We start from the raw sequence: 14,363 nt of genomic DNA, 5'->3' as shown, positions 1-14,363 counted from the left end.
AGGAGAAGGCTTCGCATTCTTGCCCTCTGGTAGCCGAATGCTTCCGAACACACAGAGCACTGTATTACGCGCTCCCATTTCTCCAGCGGAGCAAACAGTTTCGCGCTTTCCCGGAGCGGAAGTGCTCCAATCCCAGAAAGCGTCTGGACTACAAATCCCAGAATCCTCTGTAGGACTGAGCTTCCCGCCTACCTTAAATTTCTCTTTTGAATGATCAGGTGGAGTCTAAATAAACCCTCCTGTGTTTGTGGAACTGGGCTTGCCTTTCTTTCTCACTGCTCCCTTTCACACCTGATGTAGTTGGAAATAGGAAGAACAAAAGGAAAATTATTAGAAAGGCTGTTATGTGCTGGGTAAAAGTAGAGATCATAAAAGGGGCGAGCTGAGCTGCGCTGAACAAGCCTTCTTTATTACCCGAGCCCGGATTCACCTGTGACCAAGAATCCATTTAAAAGGAGATGCAACCAGAGACTCCTGGGTGGCTCAGTCGGTTGAGCACCTGATTCTTGCTTAGGACTTAGGTTATGGTCTCAGGGTCTTGGGATCAGGCCTTGAGCTCAGTGTGGCGCCTGCTTGAGATTCTCTTCCTCTCCCTCTCCCCCTACACCCACTCACGCACTCTAATAATATTTTAAAAATATTTTTTAAAAAAGAGATGCAACTATCAAGCAGGATATAAAACAGAAAGAGAAAAGTTCTCTGCTTTTCCTTCACTTCAGGAATTTTTGTTGTTGTTGCACTGGCAGGAAATTGGTTTTGGATTGGATTTCCCTGATAATTAGTGATATTGTGCATCTTTTTATGTACCTGTTGGCCATTTGGATATCTTTTTCAGAAAAATGTCTGTTTGTTCCTCTGCTCATTTTTAAAAATTGAATTCATTGGGGAGGCATCTTTGAGCTCGCTGAGTAGACACCATGAGCAAAGCCCACCCTCCCGAGCTGAAAAAATTTATGGACAAGAAATTATCATTGAAATTAAAAGGTGGCAGACATGTTCAAGGAATATTGCGGGGGTTCGATCCATTTATGAATCTTGTGATAGATGAATGTGTGGAGATGGCAACTAGTGGGCAACAGAACAATATTGGAATGGTGGTAATACGAGGAAATAGTATCATGTTAGAAGCCTTAGAACGAGTATAAACAATGGATGTGTTCATCAGAAGAATCAACTGCTTCCACATGTCCCCTTCTCCATAGTACCTGTTTTACTACAATATAAAAATCAGATCGTGTGCATTTTCATATTGAGCTTTTTTGTTAAATAAACTTTTATAATAGCCAAAAAAAAAAATGGAATTCATTGGGGTTTTGTTGCTGTTGCTGTTACTGAGGTGTAGGCATTCTTTATATGAGTCCTGACTCTTTATCTGATACATGGTTTCCAAATATTTTCTCCCATTCCATAAGTTGTGTATTCATTAAAAAATATATTTTTTTTTTGCTGTGCAGAGGTTTTTAAAAAATTATTTTCCACATTTTTATTTAAATTCCAGGTAACTCACTCTATTAGTTTCAAGTATAGAATTTAGTGATTCATCACTTACATACAACACCTGGTGCTCATCACAATTGCCCTCCTTAATACCCACCACCTATTTAACCCATCCCTCCCGCCACCCCCCCCCCCCCCCCGCCCCGCAACAGTAACCATCAGTTTGCTCTATATAGTTAAGAGTTTGTTTCTTGGGGCGCTTGGGTAGCTCAGTGGGTTAAAGCCTCTGCCTTCGGCTCAGGTCATGATCCCCCCCCCTTTTTAAAAAGATTTTATTTATTTATTTGACAGACAGAGATCACAAGTAGGCAGAGAGGCAGGTGGGGGGGGGAGGGAAGAACAGGCTCCCCGCTGAGCAGAAAGCCTGATGCCGGGCTCAATCTGAGGACCTCGGGATCATGACCTGAGCTAAAGGCAGAGGCTTAACCCACTGAGCCACCCAGGCTCCTCAAAGAGAGCACTTTTAAGGAAATGGGGGTGTGGTGGCGAACATTTCCTGAACTGCAGTGCTACTGACCATTTCTTAAGTACACAAAAGAGTAACTGTACACAAAAACGAGCCACAATATTACTTCTACTTCTCATGTACAAGATATCTTTCCATCTATTTCTGTCTACAATTTCTCTCATCAAAGTCATAATTTTCAGTATACAAGTCTTTTATTTTATTTTTTTTAAAGATTTTATTTATTTATTTGACAGACAGAGATCACAAGTAGGCAGAGAGGCAGGCAGAGAGAGAGAGAGAGAGGGGGAAGCAGGCTTCCTGCGGAGCAGGGAGCACGATGCGGGGCTCGATCCCAGGACCCTGAGATCATGACCCGAGCCGAAGGCAGCAGCCCAAACCACTGAGCCACCCAGGCGCCCCTACAAGTCTTTTACCTCCTTGTTTAAATTTATTCCAATGGATTTTTATTTTTGATGCTATTGTGAATGGAACTATTTTCTTTCTCAGATATCCCATTTTTAGTGTATAGAAACCCAGCTGATTTCTGTATGATGGTTCTTTTTTTTTTTAAGATTTTATTTATTTATTTGACAGAGAGAAATCACAAGTAGACGGAGAGGCAGGCAGAGAGAGAGAGAGAGGGAAGCAGGCTCTCTGCTGGGCAGAGAGCCCAATGCGGGACTGGATCCCAGGACCCTGAGATCATGACCCGAGCCGAAGGCAGCGGCTTAACCCACTGAGCCACCCAGGCGCCCCTGTATGATGGTTCTTTACGATACAACCTTATTGAATTCACTGATTAGTTCTAACCATTTTTTTGGTGAGGTCTTCAGGATTTCCTGTATGTAAGATCATATCATTTGCAAACAAAGACAAATTAACTTCTTCCTCTCCGATTCGGTGTCTTTTATTTCATCTTGATTGAATGTCCCAGCATTATGCTGAATAGGAATAGTGAGTGAGTGAGAGTGGGTACATTGTTTTATTTCTAATCTTAGAGGATAAGCTTTCAATCTTTCATTGAGTATGGTAGCTGTGGGTTTGGTGTATATGGCCTCTATTAGGTTGAGTTATATTCCATCTATATGTGATTTGTTGAGAGCTTTTATCATGAAAGGATGTCATATTTTTTCTAATGTTTTTTGATCCTTTTTTCAGATGACCATGTGATTTTTACCTTTCATTCAATTAAAGTGGTGTATCACATTTTTTTTAAATATTTTATTTATTTGACAGAAAGAAATCACAAGTAGATGGAGAGGCAGGCAGAGAGAGAGAGGGAAGCAGGCTCCCTGCTGAACAGAGAGCCCGATGCGGGACTCAATCCCAGGACCCTGAGATCATGACCTGAGCCGAAGGCAGCGGCTTAACCCACTGAGCCACCCAGGCGCCCCGTGTATCACATTTATTAATAGGCATGTGTTGAGCCATCCATGCATCCCAGGGATAAATCCCACTTCGTCATGGTGTATGATCTTTATGAAGTGCTATTGAATTTGGTTTGTTGATATTTTATTGATAATTTTTGCATCCATATTCATCAATAACATTTGTGTGTAGATATCTGTGATTGTATTGTCCCTATCTGGCTTTGGTACCAGGGTAGTGCTGGTCTTCCCTATAAAATCTCTCTGAGTTTGGAAGTGATCCTCTCTCTTCAATTTTTGGAAGCTTGATAAGGATTAGTGTTACTTCTTCATTAAATGTTTGGTATACTTCACTAGTAAAACCATCTGGTCCTGAGCGGTGTTGGATTTGGGGGGAAGTTTCCTTTCTCCCCCACCCTTACTTGTTATTGGTTTGTTCAGATTTTCTATTTCTTTCTGATTCAGTCTTGGTAGCCTGTATGTTTCTAGAAATTTATCCTTTTCTTCTTGGGTTACCTAATTTGTTTGCATATGATAGGTCATACTAGTTACTTAAGATTCTATGAATTTCTGTGCTTTCAGTTGTAAGATCTCCTCTTTCCTTTTAGACTTTATATGAGTATTTTTTTCTAAATCTTAAGATTTGTCAATTTTATCTTTCAAAAAAAGTCTCTTAGTTTCACTGATATTTTCTATTGTTTTTCTGGTCTCTATTTCACTTATTTATGCTCTTTGTTTTCTCCTCCTTTTTTCAACTTCACACTGTTTGTTCTTTTTCTAGTTCCTTCAGGTGTGAAGTTAGGTTGTGTGAGATCTTTTTACTTTCTTAATCTAGAGGTTCGTTGGTATAAGCTTCCCTCTTTAAACTGCTTTTGTAGCATCCCATAGGTTTTGGTAGGTGTGTTTCTATTTTCACTTGTTTCAAGATATATTTTGATTTCCCTTTAGATTTCTTCTTTGACCCATTGGTTGTTCAAGAATATGTAGTTTAATTTACACGTATTTGTAGATCTTCCAGCTTTCCACCTCTTACTGATTTCTAGTTTCATATTATTGTGGTTAGAAGAGATACTTGATATGATTTCACTTTTATTAAACTTACTAAGACTTATTTTGTGGTGTATCATATGAACTACTTTGGAGAATGTTCTGTGTGTGCCTGAGAAGAATATGTATTCTGCTACAATTGGATGGAATGTTCTATTTATATCTGCTAAGTCCATATGGTCTAAAATATGATTCAAATCCAGCATTTTCTTGTTGATACTCTGTCATGATCATCTATTCATTGTTGAAAGTGGGGTATTGACATCCCCTACGATTATTGCATTGTTACCTATTTCTCTCTCCAGATCTGTATTTGCCTAATATATTTAGGTGCTCCAATGTTTGGTGTGTATATATTTATGATTGTGATATCTTTTTTTTTTTTAAGATTTTATTGCATGGAGCACTGAATGTGGTGCATAAGCAATGAATTCTGTTACACTGAAAAAAACTAAATTTTTAAAAAAGATTTTATTTATTTGACAGACAGAGATCACAAGTAGGCAGAGAGGCAGGCAGAGGGGAAGGGGGAAGAAGGTCCCCCACTGAGCAGAGAGCCCAATGCGGGGCTCCATCCCAGGACTCTGGGATCATGACCCAAGCCGAAGGCAGAGGCTTTAACCCACTGAAGGCAGAGGCTTTAACCCACTGAGCCACCCAGGTGCCCCTATGATTGTGATATTTTCTTGAAGAATTGACCCTTTTTTCATTATGTAATGACCTTATTTATCTCTTGTTCCCGTTTTGGCTTAAAGTCTATTTTGTCTGATATAAGTATAGCTACCCCTGCTCTTTTGGTTTCCACTTGCATGGAATATCTTTCTCCAGCCATTCATTTTAATCCTATGTATGTCCTTAAAGCTGAAGTGAGTCTCCTACCACAGCATGTTGTTTGGTCATTTAAAAAAAAATCCATCTGGACTCTCTGGCCTTCTGATTAGATAATTAAATCCATTTGCATTTAGAGTAATTACTGATAGGATAAGGACTTACTAATGCCATTTTATTTCTCTGGCTATTTTGTAGTGGGCTATTCCTTTCTTCCTCTCTTGCTACCTTCTGTCAAGAATTGGTGATTTTCTGTAGTGGTATGTTCAGATTCCTTTCTCTTTTTCTTTTACAAATAAACTATAGACTTTTATTTGTGGTTACTATTAGGCTCACATAAACATCTTCGAACAGTCTATCTTCTGCTAATAACAACTTAACTTTGATCACATCCAAATACTCATCCCTTCCTGCCCCTACTTTTATGTTTTAATGTCACAATTTACCTCTTATATTTTGTATTCATTAACATTATACAGTTATTTTTATGCTCTTGTTCTTTAACCTTTATGCCATAGTTAAGGGGTTAACACACCACCATGCAAAGATATTAAAATATTCTGAACTTGACTATACATTTACCGTTGCCAATGTGTTGTATATTTTCATATGTTACTAGGTAGCATCACTTTGAGCTTGAAGAACTTTTTTTTAGCATTTTGTAAGGCAGGTCTAGTGGTAATGAATTCCTTCAGTCTTTGTCTTGGAAAGTCTTTATTTCTCTTTCATTTCTGAAGGATATTCTTGTCAGATAAAGTATTCTTGGTTGGCAGGTTTTTTTTTTCTTTCAGCCTATTACGTAAGTAAAATGCCTCTTTTTCACATCATAGCAAGGGTGCACCATCAACATGATTAATGACTATTAATGTTGATCTTGATTATCCATGCAAGGTAGGATTTTTCAGGTTTCTCTATTATAAAGTTCTCTTCTTTTGCCCTTCCCATATTGTCCTCTTTGGAAGAGAAGTCACTGTGTACCCCAAACTGAGAAAATACAGAGTTATGCTCACCCCCTTGCAGGTAGAGTAGCTACATAATGTTTTGTGAATATTTCATTTTTTAAAAAATTGTTTATTTAAATTCAACTTAGGTAACATATAGTGTATTAGTTTCAAGGGCAGAATTTAGTGATTCATCAGTTGCATATAACACCCAGTGCTCATTACATCAAGTGCCCTCCTTGATGTCCATCATCCACTTACCCCATCCCCCCCATCAACCTCCCCTCCAGCAACCCTCAGTTTGTTTCCTATAGTTAAGAGTCTCTTATAGTTTTCCTCTCTGTTTTTATCTATTCTTTTCCTTTCCTTCCCTTATGTTCACCTGTTTCGTTTCTTAAATTCCACATAGGATCAAAATCATATGGTATTATTCTTTCTCTGACTCATTTTGCTTAGCATAATACCCTCTAATTCCATCCACATAATGGCAAATGGCAAGATTTCATTCTTTTTGATGGCTGAGGAATATTCCATTGTATATGTAAATCATATCTTCTTTATCCATGCATCTGTTGATGGACATCTGAACTCTTTCTATATTTAGAGTAGGTCTGCTGGTGATGAATTCTCTTAGTTTTCCTTCATCTGAAAATGTCTATTATGTCTTCACTTTTGAGTTTTTTTCTGAGATTGACAATTCATTTCTTTCAATGCATTTAAGATGTTGCTCCACTGTCTTCTCAAATACCTGGTTTCTAATCTGAAATATGCAGTGATGTGAAACATTGTTCTCCTACCTGCAAAGTATAATTTTTTCTACATGCTTTTAAGCATTTTAAAAATTCACCTTTGGCATTTTATGCTCTAACTATGACAAGTATGGTAATTTTGATTTTAACATGTTTGAGTTTTATTGAGATTTCTGAATCTAAAAAATGTCTTTTAACAAACTGGAGTTTTCAACTATTATTTCTCCAAAATTTCTCTTATTCCTCTTTCTTCTCTCCTTCTGGAATTCCAATGATATGACACAAATATTAGGCCTTTTGATATTGGCCCAAAAGTCATTGAGGCTCAGTGGAGTTTTTTTCTAATTTTTCTTTCCCTGCTTCAGACTGGATACTTTGTACTGATCACTTTAAAGTTTACTGAGCTACAGGTCATGATCCCAGGGTCTTGGGATTGAGCCCCGTATCGGGCTCTCTGCTCAGCCGGGAGCCTGCTTCCTTCTCTCTCTCTCTGCCTGCCTCTCTGCCTGCTTGTGATCTCTCTCTGTCAAATAAATAAATAAATCTTTAAAAAAAAATCTTAAAGTTTACTGAGCTAAATTTGTCATATCTACTCTTTTGTGCCATTTGGTTGAATTCTTAAATTTTAGTTATTTTATTTCAAAGTTCTAAAATTTCAATTTGGTTGTTTTTATAGTTTCTATTTCTCTCCTGAGAACTTTTATATTTCCATTCATTTCAAGAGTGTTTATACTTCGCAGAGAATGGTTATAATACCTGCTTTATTAACAAAATAACCTTTGCATTATTATTTCAAACATCTGAAATATTTAGGGGTTGACATCTCTTGGTTGTCGTTCCCTTGAAATTGGTCAGATATTTTCTGGGTTCTGTGTATCAAGTAATTCTGGACTGTATCCTGGATACTTTTAATATAACATTATGACTGTGGTTCCTATTAAAATCTCTGGAGTATATTGATTTTTTGTTTGTTTTAGCAGGCAATCAACTGGGTTAGGTTCACAAATTATGCCTCACTTTCTGCATGTGTTGGTTCCAAAACCTTGGATATATTGTTTGGGTCTGTCATTCATTGAGCCATCCAGAAATTAATGAGTTCTCTTAAAAATATTTTTTATTTATATGAGAGAGCATGAGCAAGGAGAGGGGCCAAGCAACTGGGAGAGGATAAATAGATGCCCTGCTGAATGTGGAGCCTGAAGCCGTGCTCCATCCCAGGACCCTGAGATTATGACCTGACCCAAAATCAGACACTTAACTAAGCCACCCAGGCACCCCAGAAATCATTTGAGTTCTGAGCAATGTCTTTTCTACACTTCTTTGGGTATGCTGTGAATGTGCAGCATAGGTGTGAGTCTGAAAATTATATCAGTTCATCCACAGAATCAGAGTAGTTCCTTCTTTTTTTTAAATTTATTTTATTTTATTTTAGTATCTCCTTCTTTAGCAATGTCCTCTTCTGAATTGCCTCTTACATTATGGATCCCAAGGTCCTTCTTTCCAAGTTTCTTTGACCCTAAAGATGAGATTTTCTAAGAGTTTCAACCTCCCACCCTATCACATATTTCTGTACTACTGGGCCACTCTTGGGTTACAATGGCGAAATAAAGTTAGATATATAATGACCATTCCTCCCCATACTCTACATAACAAAAGCTCTTTTCTCAGTTCCTGTATCTAGAGAAATGTGTTTTAACTAAGGATTTCATATGCACTGACATCAGTACAATTCCATCACTGGTGCTGGCCTTGGGCAGGCACCAGGAATGGGGGCAGAGGGGACAGGATGAAAGGGGGGTCCCCCCAATATTCTCAGGGTCACAGGGGCCGTCTTTTTTAGTACTCTGGTCAGAAGATAAGTTTCTCTCGGGATTTTTGCCTCTCTGTTCCCAGGCTGTTTTCCAGGTTTCGTCAACCGTCAGTTCAAAGCCGGGAGATAAAAGGGGTAAAATAAATAAGTAAATAAAAGGAAATTCAACATGCCGTACAAATTGATCTTCAAGTTTTTATTTCTCTCCTTAATCTGCCTTCTATTATTTGCTTTTCAAAGTCCTCATGTAGTTGCTTTTTGTATTTTATCCAGAGTTTTTGATTGTAATCCAAGGGGGAGATTAGCTGTAGTGTGTTTAGTCCATCTCAGCTGTGCCCGTAATGTTCCATTTATTTTAATTCTTTATCTTGAACTTATTACATGTTACATTTATATAAACTTTTTATTTTTTATTTTTTTAAACTTTTTTTTTTAAGATTTTATTATTTATTTATTTATTTGACAGAGAGAGATAGATCACAAGTAGGCAGAAAGGCAGGCAGAGAGGAGGGGGGAAGTAGGCTCCTGCTGAGCAGAGAGCCTGATGCGGGGCTCATTCCCAGGACTCCGAGATCACTACCTGAGCTGGAGGCAGAGGCTTAACCCACTGAGCCACCCAGACGCCCCTATATACAATTTTTTAAAAAATATTTTATTCATTTATTTGACAGTGAAAGACACAGCAAGAGAGGGAACACAAGCAGGGGGAGTGGGAAAAGGAGAAGCAGAGTTCCCAATGAGCAGGGAGCCCAATGTGGGGCTTGATCCCAGGACCCTGGGATCATGACCTGAGCCAAATGCAGACACTTAATGACTGAGCCACCCAGGTGCCCCTATATATGCTTTAAATCACACAGCAAAACATTACAGTTTTGTTTGAACAGTCAAGTGTTTTAAAGACACTGAAAAAGGGAAAGGTAGCTCACATATTTACTATTTTGTGCACACTTTTATTCCTAACAATCTGTTTCTTTTATGTTCAGTTAGTTTCCGACATAGTGCTCAATGATTCATTAGTTGCATATAACACCCAGTGCTCATCACGACATCATGTTTTCACTTGATATCTTCCCTCCAGACTGCAGAAATTCTTTAGCATTCCCTATAGTTAAGGTCTTCTGATGATAAATTCTCTTAACTTTTTTTTTTAATCTAGAAGTATTTTCATTTTGCTTTCATTGTTGAAGGATATTTTTACTGGATGAATAATTTGGGGGTATTCTTTCTTATTTTACTTTTGGCCCTTTAATTATGTTACCATTGTCTTCAGTCTTTCAATTTTTTTAAAAGATTTTATTTATTTATGTTGGGTCCCCTCAAAATTGGGTACCCCAATAATGGGTCCGTGATTAAAGGAGCGAGAATGATACAAAGCAAAGGTCAAGCAAAGCTTTATTTCGCGCCAAGCATCAGGAATCAGACCGACCATCAAACAGACTGGTCGGGGCCGCCCCTACAGAGAGGATGACCCCTCCCTGCTTTCCAGACTAACTTTTATAGAGCAAAGGCCATGTGGTTGGGCTTGGCCACACACAGGTAGCCAATGAGATTGTAACACACAGAGGAAGCTCCACAATGATATGAGGTGACCAAGTGAATTACAATTTACCCTAGTAGGCATTTGAACCAGCCTATCACACCTTGGTTAGGACTAGCGCCAAAAGGTTCCCAAAGGGCAGGGGCCCATGCCCCTTGGTAGCTAGGAGACAGTATGCGCCCCCACTGATTGAATACCTCCACCTGGCCTGACCCACCCTTGTACATGGGCTTTGTCACCTGGGACTGGTTTCCCGGACTTGCTTTTATTTTATTTTTTTATTTTTTTTTAAAATATTTTATTTATTTATTTGACAGAGAGAGATCACAGTAGACAGAGAGGCAGGCAGAGAGAGAGAGAGAGGGAAGCAGGCTCCCTGCTGAGCAGAGAGCCCGATGCGGGACTCGACCCCAGGACCCTGAGATCATGACCCGAGCCGAAGGCAGCGGCTTAACCCACTGAGCCACCCAGGCACCCCCGGACTTGCTTTTAAATAAATTCCCCTGGGTGGGGGGGCAAGGTCAATTTAAGCTTTACTGCAAAATGGCAGTTCAACCATGGTGGGGCTGCTCTGGCTGAATAGGCCCTTACAATTTATTTGACAGGCAGAAATCACAAGTAGGCAGAGAGAGAGGAGGAAGCAGGCTCCCTGCTGAACAAAGAGCCCGATGTGGGTCTCGATCCCAGGACCCTGGGATCATGACCTGAGCCAAAAGCAGAGGCTTTAACCCACTGAGCCACCCAGGCACCCCATTTTTTCAATTTTTTAATGACAAGTCAGCAATCATTTGTATCATTTCCCCCTTATTTACATAAATGTGTCCTATTTATATAGCTTCTTTCACAATTCTCTTTATATTTGCTTTAAGGCAGTTTTATTATGTTGCGTCTCCCTGTAGTTTGCTCTGTTATTTATCCTTCTTAGAATTCACTGAACTTCTTGAATCTATAAATTTCTATTTTTCACTGAATTTTTATTCCAAGGATGTACTGTATCCTGGAAGATGGCACTCCAGTCTTGTAAAGTGTATCTTCCAACCTGGCATTTTAGCTGTGTCCTCAAAAGGCCTTCTGGTGCTTTATCAAGTTGGCAGCTTTTTGTTAGTACAATATATAATACAATGGAACCATGGTCCTGGGCTAACTCCTGCCATCTCCTTTGCAGCAAAGTAGATTCCTGGTTGGATGGAATGTTACTGGGATCGCTGACAATGGTCAAAAGCTCTGTAAGCCGTTGTATGCTAGTACTAGCTGAAGCCCTCTGGGCAGGAAAGGTAAATCCATAATCAAAATATTGTTAATTCCTGTCCAGGGTGGAAGTAGTTTGGCTCTGCCATCAAATGGTTGGTTTGTCTCCTTGAGGGTCTGTGCCATAACTGGGACTCTGAATTTGTCTCTTTTGCTAACAAGCTGAATATTTTGTGTCACTAATAGCTACATCATCTTTGGTAAATGAAAGCCCATGCTGTTTGGCCCACAGGTAACTTTTATCCCTGCCACCATTGTGCCACAATTAGGAAAATAATGACAAAGACTGGATGATATTAACTGAACACCTCATTTTGTCTACCTAATGTACTTTTTTATTCACAGTACATGTTCTCTGTGGGTATTAATGTAAAATACAAAGCTGCTTAGATACACACTTCATGCCTACTACCATGTCTCTCCACATTCCTCTGCCCCAGACCTCCTTTTCCCTGATCTTCCAGTCTTGTTCTTCTCAGATATCTTATATATCAACCCATATATCTTGTGTATCAATCCATACACCACTGCACATGAGGCCATATCAGTTCTAACTTTAGGTCACTTTTCCTTTCACACAAAGTAGAGTACCAGATATGCTGATAAAATTCTTACTCCACTGGGAGAATTTTCAGGGCCACTCCTGAATAGGGCTATTTCTGGCTTGTAGACTGAATGGATGCATATGTAAATCAAACTCAGGACTTTTCGTCCTCTATCAGCTGGTCATAAATGATCCCCCGTGAGACCATATATACATATATGAGCTAAGGGAGAGGTACTGATGCAACCCTGGTAAATGAAATGGAGCCTGGGTTACATATTCATGTGAACTTCTTATGCACTCTGGTCCTGATAATGCGTGATTCCAGATGTACCACTTTCATCTCCAATGGGTGGTTACGACTTATTGGGTCTGAGAGAAGCAAATCACAATGGACAGTTACAGGTGTTACGGGAACTACAGTATACAGGAAATGCATACAGAAGTATTTAGTATTTTATTAAAAATGGAAGAAAATATAACTTTAAAAATGTAAAAATGAGAACACCAAAATAAAATTATTATCACTGACAATGACTACTTTGCCATTCAAAGTTACCATACTTTAATTGTGATAAGCCCTTACACAGGAATAAAACTCTAATTTTGCATTTCACCGGATTACTAGTAACAATGTATTAATTACCTATAATTTGAAGTATGGCAAGTGTTCTCTGTTAACAAATTGAATGGTCTTACACAGGTCGTCTTCTCTGAATCAGTTTTCTCTTCAAAAAATAGAAATAACAATGATGCTTGACACAGAATTCAGGGCATGACTTCCTAATCTTACTCCTAGTTATCTGCTCTAAGCCAAACTGCCTCTCTATGTGTAAATTATGTCTTTAGTCCAGGGCTTTTCAAACTTACCTATAAAAATTCCTTCACAGCCAGGAGAATGGAAGCTTACCTCTGGGACAGAAGAGAGACACAAAAACTGCAACCCTCTGCATACAGAGCACGAGACTATGAAATTCTACATTTGTGAAAGATAGGCTGATTTGTATTCTTTCCCTTGAAAATATATATCTGAACATAAAATATCCAAATGATTGGACAGGTAAGTTACAAATCCTCTTTTACCCAAATTTTAAAGTTATTGCTCTAAAAAGGTGTAACATTCCTCTCTTTATTTCGTTGTTGAAAAGAGTAAGAAGGTTTACAGTCACTCACAAATACAAAGAGTCTTAATAACTCAGGGTTTTATACTAATATAATCAAAATCACACATGTGCAGCTCAGTCATGCAGCTTCTCACACAAGTCTGTTCACACAGGGATTCACATTCACAGTATCTACAGAAAGAACACATAAAAGCATATCTTGGGGCACCTGGGTGGCTCAGTGGGTTAAGCCTCTGCCTTCGGCTCAGGTCACAATCTCAGGGTCCTAGGATGGAGCCCCACATCAGGCTTTCTGCTCAGCAGGGAGCCTGCTTTCCCCATCTCTCTCTCTCTCTCTCTGCCTGCCTCTCTGCCTACTTGCGATCTCTTTCTCTGTCAAATAAATTAATAAAATCTTTAAAAAAGAAAAGCATATCTTTCAAAAATATCACATAAATTTTAAGTCATACAGATAAAAACATACAATCCCATAAGCCTCCAAAAATGCATCCTATTATATAATTCGATACACAGTCACAGAAACACCCAAACTTTTTATTGCCTATTCTCAAAGAGTCTGGGAAAGAAAAAAATTTAGAGGAGACTGAAACACATGTTCAAACTTCACTTTCAAGATACTCACACAACTGTGGAAGGAAAAGTTGCACTCCATACGGGGGCCATGGGGCCCTCATAAGAGAAGCTCAGAGTTCATAGGCAGTTGCACCTAAAGCCGGAGAGTCTGGTGCTATATTCCCAGGTCCCAGTGGGAAGCCGGAAGAGGTATTGGGACGGACAGAAATCTGGTTTGGTTTGGCTAAGATGCTAGGCTGCATTATACTTTCATGAGCCCTCTCTTCCGTAAAAAAAAAAAAAAAAAAAAAAGAATAAAAATTGTATTTTATGATTGTTTAGGTATAGTAATAATAATAAATTAATGTTATGCTTCTTTGACAAACATTTGCTTTGACCTACAAGTTCATTTTTTAATTTTGACTTCAAAGACTTAAATAAATAAATATGTGCCTTTTTGTGTGCCTCCAAAAAGTGGGCATTTTGCCACTGTGTCTCATAATCCAGCCAGCCCTCCTAGGATCTGTCTTGGACAAAAGTCACCCAGACTCAACCTTAATGGAAAGAACTTACTGGGCATGAAGAATTTCCGGGTGGGGATATAGGTGTTAGGAGGAACAGGGCTTAATAAATTTCCGATAATCTCAAAATCTGAAATACAAGCCACTATC

At 38.9% G+C, this 14,363-nt stretch overlaps 1 protein-coding gene across 1 annotated transcript; it reads left to right on the top strand.

The window, feature by feature from the left end:
• The first annotated feature begins 895 nt into the window (after positions 1-895).
• On the top strand, positions 896-1,259 carry LOC116580335 (small nuclear ribonucleoprotein G-like). Its single transcript, XM_032326606.1, has one exon. It carries the CDS (start codon positions 918-920, stop codon positions 1,143-1,145), a length of 228 nt encoding a protein of 75 aa, XP_032182497.1. The 5' UTR covers positions 896-917; the 3' UTR covers positions 1,146-1,259.
• The last annotated feature ends 13,104 nt before the right edge of the window (positions 1,260-14,363 follow it).

The sequence above is a fragment of the Mustela erminea genome, chromosome 19, assembly GCF_009829155.1.
Source record: "Mustela erminea isolate mMusErm1 chromosome 19, mMusErm1.Pri, whole genome shotgun sequence".
NCBI classification, from domain to species: domain Eukaryota; kingdom Metazoa; phylum Chordata; class Mammalia; order Carnivora; family Mustelidae; genus Mustela; species Mustela erminea.
This window is presented reverse-complemented; position numbering and strand designations above follow the sequence as displayed.